At 39.4% G+C, this 17,234-nt stretch overlaps 1 protein-coding gene across 3 annotated transcripts in view; it reads right to left on the reverse strand.

Moving 5' to 3' along the window:
• The window catches only part of mcph1 (microcephalin 1), a 363,873-nt gene that overhangs the window by 244,195 nt on the left and 102,444 nt on the right, over positions 1–17,234 (reverse strand). For all 3 annotated transcript variants that reach the window (XM_041188255.1, XM_041188254.1, XM_041188256.1), the window contains exons 11-12: positions 10,521–10,558; positions 3,335–3,497 (exon numbers count right to left, since the gene is read on the reverse strand). In XM_041188255.1, the coding sequence (XP_041044189.1) occupies positions 3,335–3,497; positions 10,521–10,558 (201 nt within the window). The remainder of the gene's footprint in view (positions 1–3,334; positions 3,498–10,520; positions 10,559–17,234) is intronic.

The following is a 17,234-nucleotide window of genomic DNA, read 5'->3' on the forward strand; positions in this document are numbered from 1 at the left end:
CAAAATTATGAGGCATCAAGATAGGGTAGACGGGAAAGACTTGTTTCCCCTAACTGAGAGGTCAATTGCCAGGGGGCATGGATTTAAGATAATTGGCAGAAGTATTAAAGGGGATGTGAGGAAAAACGTTTGCACACAGAGGGTGGTGGGCGTCTGGAATTCGCTACCTAATTTGGTGGTTGAGGCTGAAACACTCAACTCATTTAAAAGGTAGCTGAATCTGCAACTGAAGTGCTGTAAACTGAAAGGCTATGGAGGAGGTGTTGGAAAGTGGGATTAAAATGAGTGGCTAGTTTCTGTTTTTCCTCTTTCTTGACTGGCGTAGACATGGTAGGCTGAATAACTTCTTTCTGTGCTGTAACGTTTCTATGGTACTTGTCGTGTTGACATTATGAATGCAATGTCAATGCATTTCCAGACCTTATTCTTGGTGGGGCAATACATGGAATTATTGAGGTTCATATTGTTTTTAAGGGGATCCAGATCTTGTTGGTCTAAACAATGTAGGTTGATGCTTTTGGCCCAAACAGAAGCTTTAATTAATTCAGTGATTCTGTTAATTGACAGGGTTTATTTTATTTATAAACTTGCAATCATACAGCTACACTTCCATGTTTTTTATTTATCGCTTGTAACAATGCCCAAATCTCTAATCACTTGAATGTATTTTCCCAATTCTTTCTACAAATAGAGATCCACAAGTATATAATTTACTTTGTACTTTGCTGTTTCCCAGGATGCATCACATGCATCTTGAGATCATAAAGCAGGCCCATTAGAAGACTTGTCATCTTTAGAAATCTTTAAGTGTGGCAAGAACAAGCTGGTGTGTGCTGCATATCTAACCATATAGTTCAAACATGCCCTGGCACATATTAAACAGGTGTCTAAATTAGCATTTGGAGGCTTAATTTAATGTCTTCTCAGCCTGGGAATCAATCTTAGTGCTCCACTACTACACTGGCTGAAATCAGCAAACTCAGCAGGTGGATCAGCTGAATTTCAATTTCAGACAGGGATCAAACATGGATTTTCCTGGTCTGTATGCCTCAGTACCTCAGGATGTGGTGCATTTATCAATAGAGCCATGAGAAAAGCATAAAATATTAATGAGCTAGATTTTACTCTCATAGTAATGATTGGGTCAATAGTATTCACCGTTATTTATGTACAAACAGAATGGAGGGTTATGTGCATGGTTAAACCAAAATATCCAAAAGTTGCTCTCAAATTTACACCACCCCACCATTACCTTTGCAAAAACTGTACTGTGCTTTCTGCATCACCATTGAAATGCATTGTGTCACAAACGCTGAACTTTATAAACGTATCCTTTTTTAAAAATGTCCTCTTTAATCACATCAACTTGAAGAAATGCCCATGTGATCTGGTTGTCATGGGGAGAAAAACTCAAACAGAAACTAATTGAAGCATCAATTGGCAATCTTAACATCTTTCACAATATCTCACAAATAAAGGACAGCCGTGACTGATATGTAGGAACAAGGAAGCTACTCCTGGGGGAAAAAAAAGGGAGAGCTGTTTCGTGCTAGTGACCAAACAGTTCAGTTTCTGTTCAAAAAACAGGGAGCACAATTAAAGGGGTTCTTGGAGATTTAAGGAACCAGGAGTCATTGAAGTGTGCCTTGCTAGTGATAATTGTATCTGGGAATACTCAGGTATAGTGCAATGATTGTTGAAGGACATTGGAAGTTTCAACTTGGCATGGCAGGGAGAAGTGAACTGCTGCAGGAGAACTGGGAGTGATTTTGATACAGTTTTCGTTTGTCGCTTGGGAAATATAAGTCCTTTTTAAAAAAAAGTTGTGTCTCCACTTGGATCATAACAATTGAACAGCGTGAAGTTGCTGTTTTTGTGTGCTAAACCTGCCCCAGAAAGTTGTCTTGTAATTTCAAGTCCAATTACCCTCTTAAGGATATAAGTGTTAATTGCTATCAGTTAACCTCACCAGCAATGAAAAGTAACTTTTACAGTGTGGAGTCTCATTCCTTCAGGTTCCAATTGTTGGAACTTTTAAAAAATGTGAATTTTGTTTTACTTTTCTCATTTCTTCTCAGTATTGATCCAATCTTTATTTCCCTCTCTTTATTTTACTTTCTGTACCTTATTTTACAGTGAATCCCCACCCCACACTTTGGTCTCAGTCTTTGCACTGTTTATTTCATTTAATCTAATTGGTTAAGGAGATACGCAGGTGCTTCAGGTCCGAGATGTTTCTGTTTTCCTCACTTCATCATTATCAGCTCATACTTTCAGCAACTTGTCATGCAGAAAATTAAGAAAACATAAATATGCATGTGTATTTGCTACAGCAAATTCTGGCCCTTACTTAATTTTGGAAATTATGCCCTCTACTGGCATCACTTACTTTCAGGCAAGAGCAATTTTACATTCACAATAAAGTCAGAGTCCATTTCCATCGTGCAGGGCAACCCCTGTAAACAATCATTTTTCAAAACGATGATATAATTCAATTCAAATTTTTTGTATTTTAAATATATATAGCATTAGAATACCACTTACATTAAAAAGATATTGATAATGTTTAGTATTTCAATCTCTAAATTTTTGAGGAGGTGTTTCATTGGAAGCTTGAGAAGTTAGAGGAAAATAGAATTAAGGATTAAATAAACTGGATAAAATGGTTAAATGAGGAGCGTTAGATTATTCAAAATGAGAAAATGCTAGTTTGGGAAGAGGTACTCATTGAGCATCTCAGAAGCCTTCTAAACATAATTTTCAACAGGAATCAGAACATGGAAGCTTGGCAAATATCAAAACTGTGAAAAGTAAGAAAATGTGCAGGTTTAATTATAAAGGCACTGTACTTAACTAATAGAATAACCAGAAAGCCCTAGCGTGTAGCAGAAAGGCAGGGAAATAGCTTCTCAAGCTCAGTATGTACAAATTTAGTCAGAATAATGGGAGGTGAAAGAAAGAAAAGAAAGCTTCAAATAGCTGCAAATGAAAAGAAGCAAGAAACATTGAATGAAATCAAAACTACCTTGGAGGTATAATGAAACAGGTAAATATAGTTTTAGGATGAATATCAAAGACAATGGCATAGGAATACTGAAAATATAGACTATCACATTTTGATTACAAGTTACAGAAGCATGAGAAAGTACAAATTAGAAAAAGGAACTAAATCTTGAATAGCAGCATAAAGATGACAATTGTTTCACTGGTCAAGATTTATTAAGGAATAGGGTTGCCAATTAAAAAAGCCTTTTCCTGTTAATTTCTTTTGCTCTTTGTGGATGGATTTGGCACAATACACTGAAGTGCGGGTGATTCTGTAAGGTTAACTTACCCAGTCAAAGGACAAAATCCAGCACCCTCGGGCAATTCCAAACAGAATATTCAAAGTACGTCGTGGGTGTCCTGCTATGACATGAGTTGTTGTTTCAGTCACTTGGTCTGAGAACAGAAAGCCACCTAGCTGTTTCACAATTTGAATTACAATGATCTGATTCCTGTTTAAAAATAATACAAAAATATTTTAAGTAATGCACTTTCAAAAAGTTACTGTGCAACTTTATAAGCAGTTTACATGGGCCAACCGGATCTAACCACAATAACAATGTAATAACAGTATAACAAAGCATAGCTCATGCAAATGGTCTCAAGTATTAAAAACACACAACTTCAATTTTTAAAAAATGCGCATTAAACACATAGGTCAAAATTAAACTGTGCGAACAGATTTCCTTTTGTATTATGCATGACAAGTCCAATAATAGGTGTTTTTATAGGGACAAGGGCATTATGCCATGAAATGCATAATATATTAGTAATAAGTTGCAGCCATTTTTAAATGCCTTGTCCCTTTAAGACCATAAATTTAATTGTTGTAACTAGGCAAACTCTGTGCTAAAGAAGTTAATTGTTATTAGTGATCAAGGTTTGGCAGGCTTGTGTAAATTCCTACCTGCATATTAAAAGAAACAAGTATGAAATTGCTGCTTTGTTTCTGTTTTTGACAGTTTGAAGTGTTATGTCATCAGTGAGACACACAAATGAAATTACAAGTAAAGTAATAGCAGAGCTCCTGCAGCATTTTTCACGGTGAATTGAATGTTATGCTGTTGTGTGCACATTTTGTTTCCTCCCTTTCCCTTTCACATATAATTAGGCACAGGAGGCAGATGTGGGCAACATAATTATTTTTATTAATACAGATGTGGTTTCATCAAGACTAACCCATCACTGCCCTCTGTGATATTAAACTCATAAAGAGTCAAAGATGTATAACTTAAGAGGCGCACAAAGTTACTGCTCCCTGTTTTAATATTGTTTCTGAATGCAGCCTTACACATCAATCCTTTGCCTTGTAGTTCATCGGCAATTTATAAATGAGGAAAAGGATTTTGAATTTCATTCTTTATAACTTATAAAGATTAAGGGGAGATTTAACAGAGATATTCAAAATTAAGAGGAATTTTGACAGAGTAGATTAGAAGAAACTTTTTCCACTAATAGGAGGATCAATGACCAGAGGACAGAGATTTAAAGTAACTGGCAAAAGATCCAGTGAAAATGAGGAGTATATTTTAATGCAGCCAATTATATGATTGGCACGCGCAATCTGAAAACGTGGTACAAATAGATTCAAAAGTAATCTTCAAAAGGGAATTGGATGCATACTTTTAAAAAGACATTTATAGGGCTATGGGGAAAAAGCAGGGGAATGAAATTAAACGGGCAGCTCTTTCAAAGAGCTGGCAGAAAAAATAGGTTAAATGGCTTTCAGTGCAGGAAGATTCTAAGATTGAAGGGCTAGTGTTGCTTATGAAAATGGGTACAATAGATGAGTGTAAGAACTAAAGCCTTGCATTTAGAAAGCATTTTTCACAAGTACCAGACATCTCAAAACGCTTTATTGCCAATTAGTGCCATTGAAGTGTAGTCACTGCTGGAATTGTGACAGCCAATTTTAGGCACATAAATTCCCACAAACTACAATGTGATAATAGCCCAATTATCTGTTTTGATGATGTTGATTGAGGGATAAATATTGGCTAGTACATCAAGGACAACTCCCCTGCTCTTGTTCAAAATAGTGCCATGGGATCTTTTATATCCACCAAAGCAGGCACCTCTGTATTGCATTGCAGTGTCAGCATTGATTTTTTTTTTACTCGGAACCTTGTGACTCCAAAGCAAGAATGCTACCAACTGAGCCACAGCTGACACACAGCTGACAATGGTACTTAATGTGGGATAGGGTGCATGTGAAGAGCTTTGAACAAATTGTTCATGGAGGATGAAGGATGCTAGACCAGCCTGGAGAGTGTTGAAATAGTTGACACAAGCATGGATAAGGCTTTCAGTGGTGGTAAGGCATTGGCAATGGCTGAGGTAAGCAATGCTGCAAGGGTAAAAGGAAGCAGTTTTTGTGATGAATAGTATGTGTCCTTAAAGCTCAGTTCAGGCTCAAACAAGACACCAAAGCTGAGAACGGTCTGGCTCAGTCTGACTGTGTGGCCATGAAGTGGGTGCAATCAGTGGCAAGGGAATGGCAGGCTGTGCAGTGGCTGTAAACACTGGTGCTGATCTTCTTGATGCTAAGCTGCGGTCATGTGGTCAAGGAAATCAAAGAAGTAATTGCAGGAGATGCACTGACAATATTGGGACAGATGGAGTGGAGCCATGCATAGCTGGACCATGCAGAGGAGAGTGGCATGATGGATTGTACTAAATGTTGCAGAGGAGGCAACATAGGTCATAGAGCAACTAAGTATATGGTCACCATTACACTGAATATCATTGGTGATGTTAACTGAGGTAGTTTCATGCTATTGCCAATCAAGAAGCCATACTGCAGGGAATCATCAAGTTGTGTTTATATAGCATCTTTCATATAATAAAACATTCCAAGGCACTTCACAGAGGCTTTATAAAACAAATTATGACACTCAGCCACACAACAAGATAATAGTAAGATGACCAAAAGCTTGGTCAAAGAAGTGGGTTTTAAGGAAGAACTGAAAGAGAGGGCAAGAGAGGTTTAGGTTGGAAATTCCAGAGCTTAGGGCCCAAGCAACTGAAAGCACCAGGAATGTTCAAGAGGCAAGAATTAGAAGAGAGCAGAGGGTTCTGAGGCTGCAGGAGATTACAGAGATAGGGAGGGTTGAGGCCAAGGAAGGATTCGGAAACAAGCATGAGAATTTTAAAACTGATCCAGTGCTTAATCAGGAGGTGATGTAGGTCAGCGAGTACAGAGATGATAGGTGAACTGACTTGGTGCAATTAAGGACACAGGCAGCAGAGTTTTGGATGATGTCAAGTTTACAATGGTAGAATATGGGAGGCCTGCCACAATAGCCATGTGTGGTGGTAACAAAGCCATTGCTGAAGGTTTCTGCAGCAGATGAGTTTCAGCTGGGGAAGAGTTAGTCAATGTTATGGATGTGGAAAAAAGCGGTCTTAGTAGTGGTCCAGATAAGTGGTTGAAGCTCATACCAGGGTCAAATACAACACCAAGATTGAACAGTCTGGTTCAACCTCAAACGGTTGCTAGGAAGCAGGACATAGTTGGTGGCTAGGGGACAAAGTTTGTGGTGTTTCGTGGTATTTAATTGGAGAAAATTTCTGCTGATCCAGTACTCGATATTGGTCAAGGAGTCTGACAATTTAGAGAGAGACTGGGAGGTTGAAAGGTGATTCTGAGTCAAACTGGATGTCATCAGCATACACGTGGAAACTGGCACTGTGTTTTTGGATGATTTCACTGAGAGACAGCATGTAGTTGAGAAATAGGAGGGGGTCAAGGATAGATTCTTGTGTAACACTGGAGATAACTATGAGTTGGAAGAAAAGCCAAAAAAAATCAAGAAAAGAATATGCACACAATAAAAAGGGAATTACGTATTCAAGGTTCATGGACAAGAGGGAGAAGTTAGAAATTGGGCAATTCCTGAAAGAAACCAATATGTAAGTGAATTTTTTGACAGGCAGACAATGATCTCAGTTTAGAAAGAATGAGGGTCAGTGACTGAACAGAGGGAGCTATTAACAGTTATGACAAGCTTTGGACCAAAATTTAGTTAAGTGGTCAGGGGATCAGGGTCCAGAAGCAGATTTCACAAAAGAGATAAACTTGGAGGTTATGTTTTCAGATGGGAAAGAGCCTCAAGGGTAACAGGGACATTGAGATTTTAAGATGATCAGTTGTAGTAAGGTCGTTGTGAGAAGCGGTGCCAAGATATGAAGTTTCAAAAATTTAAGACAAATACATTGATGAGATGTTCACCGTTGGTGTTAGAAGTAAGGAAGTTGGGGTTGCTGCTCTGGACAGCAAGGTAGTGGATATTAAATGAAGAATGTAGGAAGGCCATTTAGTTCAAGCCTGAAGTTGGCTGGGATACAGAAGAAAATAAGATAGAGATCAATGGGGACATGTTAAGTGGGGTGTGCCAGGAGGCAGGAGGATGTGCAATGGGAAGAGGACACACAAAAGGCTGAAGGGAGGCCAAGAAACTTGCGCTTGGGTTCAGATTGCAACCAATATGTAAATATGGGCAAATGTAAGATGAATCAGTGATTACATAAACAGAAGCTAAAGGAATTAGGCATAAGTTTATAGAGGAGCTGCTAATGAGTAGAAGTACTCAGACCAGTGTTCAGGTGTAGATAGGCAAGGCAAATTTCAGAAGAGATTACAAAGAGCCGACAAAGAGAATGGGAGAAGTGTGGAGTCAGCAGAATAATTTGTGAAAATACATGGCAAACTTCCAAATAAAGCATTTAAATCCTTTACAAAGAACAGCTGTTTGAACATTGAAATTAGATAGGAAAGAAGAATTTAAGAAGTAATGTATCTTACATGCCTGACAGCATCAATTATAGGAATTCAAACACGTAAACCAGCTGATGTTGTTCAACAATGATTCACATTAGATGAGAAGGCTAGTCAAACAGCTCAGTGACTTAGCAAGAAAGCTAATGAATAGTCTGCAGAAAAATGGTTTTGATGCAGGGAATGCTGCTCCTGAAGTACCTAAACATCAGGAAGCAGATGAATTGGCTACAATAACTGGGTGATAATAGCCTGGAGAATAGAGTAAATATCTCAGGTTTGAAATCTAGTACAAAATAATTTCAACACATTATTAGGACAGAGTGCAATATACTAGCCTAGCACAAAGGAAAGTGGCTGTGGTAGTTGGAGGTTAATCATCTCAGTCCCAGGACGTCGCTGCAGGAGTTGCTCAGAGTAATGTCCGACGCTCAATCATCTTTAGCTGCTTCATTAATGGCCTTTACTCTATCATAAGGTCAGGAATGAGGGTGTTTGCTGATGATTGCGCAATGTTCAGCACCATTTGCGATTCCTCAGACACTGAAGCAGTCTGTGCCCATATGCAGTAAGGATTGGACAACATTCAGGCTTGGGCTGATAAGTGGCAAGTAACATTCACACCACACAAGTGCCAGGGAATGACCATCTCCAACAAGAAAGGGTCCAACCATCTCCTTGACATTCAATGGCTTTACCATCACTGAATCCCCCACCATCAACACCCTGAAAGTTACGATCGACCAGAAACTGAACTGGGGCAACACTGTGGCTACAAGAACAGGTCAAAGGCGGGGAATTCTGCAAAGAGTACCTCACCCCCTGACTCCCCAAAGCCTGTCCACCATCTTCTAAGGCACAAGTCAGGAGTATGATGGAATACTCTCCACTTGCCTGCATAAGTGTAGCTCCAAAAACGCTCAAGAAAATCGACAACATCCAGGACAAAACAGCCCACTTGATTGGCACCCCATCCACCACCTTCAACATTCACTCCCTCCACCACTGATACACAGTGGCAGCAGTGTGTGCCATTTATAAGATGGACTGCAGCATCTCAGCAAGGCTCCTTTAACAACACCTTCCAAACCCGCGACCTCTACCAACTAGAAGGACAAGGGCAGCAGGTGTATGAAAACACCACCACCTGACTTGGAAACACATGGCTGGGTCAAAATCCTGGAACTCCCTTCCTAACAGCACTGCAGGTGTACCTACACCATATGGACTATAAAGGTTCAAGAAGGCAGCCTATCACCACTTTCTCAAGGGAAATTAGGGATGGGCGATAAAAATGCTGGCAGAGCCAGCGATGCCATGTCCCAGAAAGAATAGAAACAAACCCAGATGCACTGGCCTGAGCAGTGTGCCTGAAAAGTTTTTTGCTGTAGAATGCCTGAATGGAAGGCTGAGGGAAAAGCAGTGATGCACACAAATGTTGACCCCATCTTTAAACAGCTAAATGGTGGAACAGCGTTGCAATGATAAAAAAAATCTACTTATGTATTTTGTGGACTGAAGCAAATATCAAATTTAATGTGGGGAGATGGTGTCTTGGAACTTTTGGATCTCAATGGAGTACCAGGAAAAGGAGATGTACAAGGGTATGAAGGTTTGCGTTGGGAGATTGAAAGACATGCCAGAATGAATCAAATTGAAACAGATGCATCTGGTCTCACACACATGCTCAACATGCCCCTCCCTAACAATACTGTGGGTGTAGCAACACTACATGGACTGCAGCGGGTTCAAGAAGGTGGCTCATCACCACCTTCTCAAGGGCAACTGGGAATGGGCAATAAATGCTGGCCTAGCCAGCGATGACCACAATCCGTGAAAGAATCAAAAATATATTATGGACCATAGCAGGATTGAGACAAATGATAAATGGACACCAAAGGCAGTTTGCATGAATGTGCAAGCATAGGTTAAAAATTGGGAATGTGCAGATGATGGTGCCTTTCTTGTTGGATCTATGGCCACTATCATGTGATTGTGCTTGCCTAGAACTTGGATGCTACCATATGCAAGTTCCAGATCCTGAAGACTTTAAAACCATTATCGTTTTATCACTGCTTCATGATTTACTCTTTACAACCTAGATAGTGTTCTACAAACCTTGGCCTTTAACCTTAACTTAGTAACTTAAAAAAACCATGATAACAAAAGAGCTCAATGGAGATTCAAATAAGTTAAGATTCAACATTTAGCTTGTCAAGGCCAAGTGTGTAATATATTGCTGGTACATTCCACTTACTGTACCAGGAATCACTGTCCTCAACATAGATTCGGGGGAAACAAAGAGAAAAACAATCAGAAATGTTTTCAATTTGAAAAATGGGATGGTTTATTGCTGTTTTCATAGAAATTTTTTTAAAGGGTTACACCTTATTTCATTTCTGGTTTCTTGCAGTAAAACAATTTCAAAGCAATGTTATTGAGTTCAATTCGTACACAAAGTGAATACATTCTACAGGCAACTACTGTTGATGAACTAAGAACTGAAAAATTCACTACTGCTTTAGCACAAGGTTCCTTACACATCATTTTCAACTCAAAATAATACATTCTTTATCACATATTAAATCTAGCTTCTCCCTGAACATACCACAGCTTAAAGCTGCCAACTTTCCAAGGTTAAAGGCTTTTATTAAGGTTCAGGGAAAATGAAAATAAAAAGAAGAAATTTAGCACTTACTCTGAAGGCATGCTCGTCATGACGAGTGTTCTGCTTGGCTAGAAAAATAAAGAAAATCAGTATTAAGTCTTAAAGCCTATAATCATTCCTGGTCACGCTGATAAACATCAAGGATTTTGCAAGAAACTGAACAGCAGATTGTGGTCAAAGAGTTTGCTACAATTTGCTTATTAAAACGGTTTAATATTATATAAGAGTACTTTCACAGTTCTGATGAAAGATCACAGGCCCGAAATGTTAGCTCTGTTGCTATTTCCAGAGATGTTGTCTGACCTGCTGAGGGTGTCAATTATTTTCTGTTTTTATCTCAGATTTCCAGCATCTGCAGTACTTTGCTTTCTTGCTTTCACATTGCTGCATATAACAATAGTTTCTATTAATATTACCAGTTTCTCTTTATAGTCATGAGTAAGGAACCATGTTTGTATTTGCTGGAATTATTTTTTTTTTTATTCATTTAGGGGATTTGGCCATTGCTTAAGGATATTGCACTGAGTCAGCTTCTTGAAATTCTGCAGTCCATAATACACCCATATTGCTTTTAGATAGGGAGTTCCAGGACCTTGACCCAGCAATGGTGAAAAAAGAGCAATATATTTCTAAGTGAGGATGTTGTGACTTGGGGTGAAACCTGCAGGCAATGCCATACCCACGTCCTTGTTCTTGGAGGTAGTAGAGGCTGTGGGTTTGGGCAGCACTGTCCGAGGAACATTGGTGAGCTTGCAGTGCATCTTGTAGATAGTATACATTGCAGTCACCAGACTGGTGGTGAAGGGACTGAATCCTTAAGGTTGTGGATGGGTTGCCGATCAAGTGGACTGCTTTGTCTTGAATGGTGTCAAGCGTCGAGTGTTGTTGGAACTAAATCAATCCAAGCAAGTGGAGAGTGTTCGATCACACTCCCAACTCGTGCTTTGCAGGTGGCGAATCAGATTTGGGGAGTCAGGAGGTGAGTCACACGTTGCAGAATAACCAGCCTCTGATCTGCTCTTGTATCAAAGTATTTATAATTTCTGGTCAATGTTAACCTCCAAGACATTGATGGTAAGGGGGGTGGGGGGGATTCAACCAGATGCCAAGGAACTGTTTAGATTCTCTTGTTGGAGATGGTCATTTTGCTTGACACTTGTGTGGCATGAATGTTATTTGCCACTTATCAACCCAAGTCTGGAGGTTGCTTAGGTCTTGATGCATGCAGGCATGGACTGCTTCCACATTGGAGAAATTGTGAATGTAACTGAATCCTAAACAATCAACCATGAGCAGCAAGCATCTTGTTTACTGGCCTTATGATGTTAGGAAGGTCATTGATGAGGCAGCACAAGATGGATGGACCTAGGATATGCAGTCATGTTGTACAGTTGATGGTTCGCCTTCAATAGCACAACCATATTCCTTATGCTAGCAATGACTCCAGCAAGTGAAGACTTTTCCACCTGATTCCTACTGACTTAAATGTTACTGGAGCTCCTGGTGACAGAGTCAAATGCTGCCTTGTTTTTAAGGGCAGTCACTCTCATGTCACATCTGGAATTGAACTCAATTTGACCATGTTTGGTCCAGGATTGTAATGAGGCTTGGAGCCAAGTGATCCTGGCAAAATCAGTATCGGTAAACAGGTGATTGGTGAATAAATGTCGCTTGACAATGCGGTTGATGACATCTTCCATTTCTTTGCTGAAGATTCAAAACAGGCTGAATTTGTCCTTTTTGTGGACTGCTCATACCTGGGCAATTTTCCACTTTGTTTGGTAGATGCCAGTACTATTTTCTTGCACTCTACAACAATTTACATAAGTAAATAAGTAAAACATTGAATTGCTACAATTAACTTTTGTAAAAAGACAAGGAACAAACCACTTGGCCCAAATATGTTCTGCTAATTTGTTCTCCAAAATAGCTCTTCACCTTTTGAATTCTAATTCTCCATCATTTTTTGATGACCTGCATTTCATTTCCATTTACTTGTCTTGCCCTAATATCCCTTAGCTGATAAAAATACATATCTTAGTTCTGAAAGCTCCAATTGTCTTAGTATTCAAAACTTTTAGAGCAAATTGTTCCAGATTTCTGCTGTCCTTTGTGTGAAAAGGTTTAGTTCCTGAATGCCCCAAATCTAATTAGCTCCCATTGTTCTTGATTCCTCACCAAAGGAAATGGTTTCTCTGCATAGACCCGATCAAATCCTTTAACATTTCAAGCATCTCAGTCAGATCACCTTTCAATCTTTTATACTTAAGGAAATACAGGCCAATTTTATGCCACTAATTTAATCCTTTAAACACCAGTATAATTCTGGTAAATTTGTACTGTTCTCATGCCAAGGTTAATATATCCTCCTGAGGAGTAGCACCCAAAATGAATGCAGTGCTACAAATCAAGGATCTACACAGCTGAAGTGCAGTCTGACTATCTCCCATCTGTAATCAAGCAGCCACCCTCCCCCCCCGACACCAGCCCCAATTTTGAATGTTTTAATGCTTATCTATTAGCTCTAAATGACTCGCGTACATGGACTCCTAAATCTCTGTCTCTTCAGTTCCTGGTTTCTCACCATTTAGAAAATACTGTGATTTATCTTTCTTGGGTCCAAAGTGGATAACCTCACACTTCCACATTCTGAATTCTACACGTTGCCAGCAATAGGTGGTTGCAGCAGAGTGGGGGAGTTGGCGGAGAACAAAAACAACAGAAGGTGAGGGGAGCCCAACAAAGTTACCTTGGCTGGAGAGGTTGTTTCCTGAGGGATGGCAAGGGGATGATGGAATGGCATGGGATTCAGACAGCCTGGGGGAGGTATCATGGGATCTGGATGAGATCATGTAATTGGTTTAGTCTGTTTTTTTTTATTCATTCCTGGGATGTAGGTGTTGCTGGCTGGGCAGCTTTTTTGCCCGTCCTTAATTGCCCTTGAGAAGGTGATGGTGAGCTGCCTTCTTGAACTGCTGCAGGCCATGTGGTGTAGGTACACCCACAGCACTGTTAGGAAGGGTGTTCCATGATTTTGACCCAGTGACAGTGAAGGAATGACGATTTATTTCCAAGTCAGGGTGGTGAGTGGCTTGGAGGGGAACCTTCAGGTGGTGATGTTCCCATGTGTCCGCTGTCCTTGTCCTTCTAGATGCTAACAGTTGTGGGTTTGGAAGGTGCTGCCTAAGGAGCCTTGGTGAGTTCCTGGTAAAACAGCAGGGACAATTATATAATCTAAGTTATTATTTGAAAGCTATTCTTTGTGCTAAAAATGAAGATATATTTGACTGAAAAGGTTTATGGAAAGCTGTCAGATTAAAAGAATACATGAGCATTGATTCTATAGATGAAGATGATAACAGTCAGTGCTCTCCATAGTTTCAAAACTGTCTATCTCAAATGGACATGCCCCTGCAAGGAAGGAGCAGTTATAAAGTTGCTATGAAACTTTAATTCTAAACAAGGAACCCATTGGTAGTTAGGAAGCTGTTTTCTTCAATGATAGATGTTGAAATTATAGCAGGCAGATTTCAAGGAAATCAGTGTTATTCCTCAAATAATATTAAACCCATCAGATGTAAATCTGCCTTTTCAACTCAGGAGAAAACAGTTTCCAATTGGACTTTTATATTCTATAACTATAAACAAGTCACAAGGTCAGACTCTGGACAAAATTTCCATTTATATTCTTAGGCCTGTTTTTACACATTCAGCTTTACAGAGTCAGCTTTACGTAGTTTTTTTTTCCAGGGTGAAAAGTTTTGATTCTGCGAAAGAATAACTAGAAATCCAATATTTAAAGAAGCACTGTTACAATAAAGGTACTAAATTGACCACAAATGAGACTCCTGTCTCATAATCCTTAAAGTCCCATCATCACATTGGTGAATCGCCATGCACTAGACTTTCACCAAGACCAGCATATCTGTTTTAAATCAGGATCTCCAAAACTGATTTAAAAAATGCTGGCCAAGCTAGCAACATTCATGTCCTGTGAAAGAATTAAAAAATCTTTGTAGCTGCTTTTATATTCTTGTGAAGCCTTTTTAAAAAAAATTGTATTTTACAGTTAGCTTCAGCATCCCTTTGCTCATGTATTCCATCCAATATTTCCCAATGAAATTGTATTTCTGTCTGCTATTTTTACATCCAAACTATGTTACTTCGCAGTGCTAAACTGCATCTGCTATCATGAGGTCTGTTCACAATTGGTCTACGGCTTTTGCAGTTTGCCACTTGCTTTTTCATAGTTCACAATCTCCTAGCTTAGTATCATCCATAACCCTGGATATACTCCTCTCTACTCCCAATTCTAGATCACTTATGCTAGAATGAAAAGCTGAGACCTCCCCAGGCCACCCCTGGGGAAGACCAGCTACGATTTCATGGCAATCACTTTTCTTCCATTTTTGAGAAATGGTATAATCTTTGCAACCTTCCAATTCATGTATATTCAAAGTACATGTCCATTTAAAACTAGAAAAGACTTGTGCCTTTTGGCCAATAATAATGAATCCTTCCTCTTAGAAATTCATGCCACATGTTATAAGAATGTTATTGCCACTATTGTGGTGCAGTGGGTAGTGTCCCTGCCGCTTGAGCCTGAAGCTCTGGGTTTGAGTCCCACTGCAGCACTTGACGGTCATGGAAGGTGCATTCACAATGTGGCCAAACAGGTTAATTGTCAACCTGTAAATCCTTCCAATATGCCTAATGGCAGGTGGTAAGAGTAGGACAGAAGCTGCCGGCCAGACTTGATGTGGAATGGCATCTCTCAAGCTATCTGGTGACAGGCTAGCGACCTACTCCAGGAAAACTGGCTATGGAAACAGACATAAGCACGTGCATTGTCTGCCTCATGTGCCACTAGGCGCAAGAAGAGAAAAGATGATGATTGTCAGTATCATATATAGGCCATCCAATGGTAAACCTGAATTACTCCTCGATGAATTTAAATATTCATTGTATAAGTTGTCAACTAAAAATAAAGAAGAGTATTTAATGGAGACTTTAATATCAATATTTTGACTGAAAGTAGAACTGGGCACAAGTCCCTCAATTCTTTGTAATCAAGTTCTTTCCTACCATCTATCAATAAACCTACACAAATAAATTTTGAGATGTCAATTTTGATAGACAATATTTTTGCTAGTACTAAGAGAAAACCTGTTGCTTCTGGAATATTATATTTTGGTATTTCTGATCATCCTTCGATATTCCCAGTATATTATTCGCAAATGAATAAGTCAAATATTTAAACAGTCAAAACCAAACTGAAGAAAATATATGCAATCTGAATACAAAAATACCTGTTGCAAATTGGGATGATGCATTGTTATGTAATGATGTAGAAAATGCCTATAAACTCTTGCTTAGAATATTTTTATTATCTTGGCTGTAACATCACAAAAATAAGGCTTAATACTCTTGCTAAGTGAATTAAGAAATCATGGATTATTATAGGGATATTAAGATCAATTCAGACAAGAAATAAACTCTACAAATTAAGCTTGCATGATCCAAAGACATCTAATATACAGAAGTAAAAACAATATAGGAATAAGCCCACAAATATTATCAGTTTCAAAGAAAATGTATTTTTAAACTATAGTATTAAAAATTGCATTGTGCATTTTGTGCACTTTACGTTACCATACACACATGTACTAGCAGAGGGAGTCTAGGAGTAATAAAGTTTAACAGCATATGCAGTTGATTCTGAATGCTTCTGGCTGAATATATTACTGTTCCTTCCCAAGGACTTCACATCAAATAATTTTGAAAATGCCAATGGTAATGGATCTGAAACATGGAAAACACTGAATGATGTACGGGGCAAGTCAAAACAAGTTCAATTACAAAACATCGCTTTTTCATGACAATAGCTGCCATACTCAGATAAGTTTTTAATGATCTCAAGTCTTTCAGTAAGTGATTGGGTTAGTGAATGGGAGTGGGTAGGTAGTCAGGTCGGGCTGGGAGGTATTTGGGCCAAGGATGGTGGTTGGGTTGGTGGGGGTAGCGGGGGAAGGCTAGTCAGGCAGTGGAATAGTTGGATTGGATTTTTTTCTTCTCCGCCGATGCTGCCAGACCTGCTGAGTTTTTCCAGGTAATTGTTTTTGTAGTGGAATAGTTGGATTGGGTCAGTCGTCAAATTGGGGGGGGTGGGGTAAGTTGGGTGGTGAGGGGAGTAGTTGGGTCAGTGGTTAGTCAAGTGGCGGGGGGTGCAGTCAGGTGGGGCAGTGGTCAGGATCACTTGAGTGGTGGGTGTTAGTCAGGTCAGGTCGGGAGGAATGATTTTGGGGTAAGTTGTGGTGCTCAGTTCAGTTAAGCTGGCTAATTAGTGAAGTAGGCCAGATATTAACCAGTGTACTACTTCCAGGGTAATTATGCATTTAAGTCCCAAGTGTCTGACCCAAGCCTCTGACACTGAGCTCAGTGTTGGAGACTTTCAAGGAAGGTTGAGGCAGTGGATATCAGTCCATCAGAAGTTTAAACTTCCTGGGCAATTTCAGTGCATGTGTATCCATGAGGTTACTGTACACAAATTGGCTGCATTTCAAAGGCGCTTCATTTGCTGTGAAGAGCCTTGGGGCATCCTCAGGATGTTAAAGTATCTATATAAATGCAAATCATTCACTCTGTGTTTTCATTAGTTACTACTCTTGTTGATTCCTATTTCCACCCAGTCTGCATTTTCTCACACTTTTTATAACTATTACACAAGTCTTTTAAATAGATCCT

This window comes from Carcharodon carcharias, chromosome 5 (genome assembly GCF_017639515.1).
Source record: "Carcharodon carcharias isolate sCarCar2 chromosome 5, sCarCar2.pri, whole genome shotgun sequence".
NCBI lineage: Eukaryota > Metazoa > Chordata > Chondrichthyes > Lamniformes > Lamnidae > Carcharodon > Carcharodon carcharias.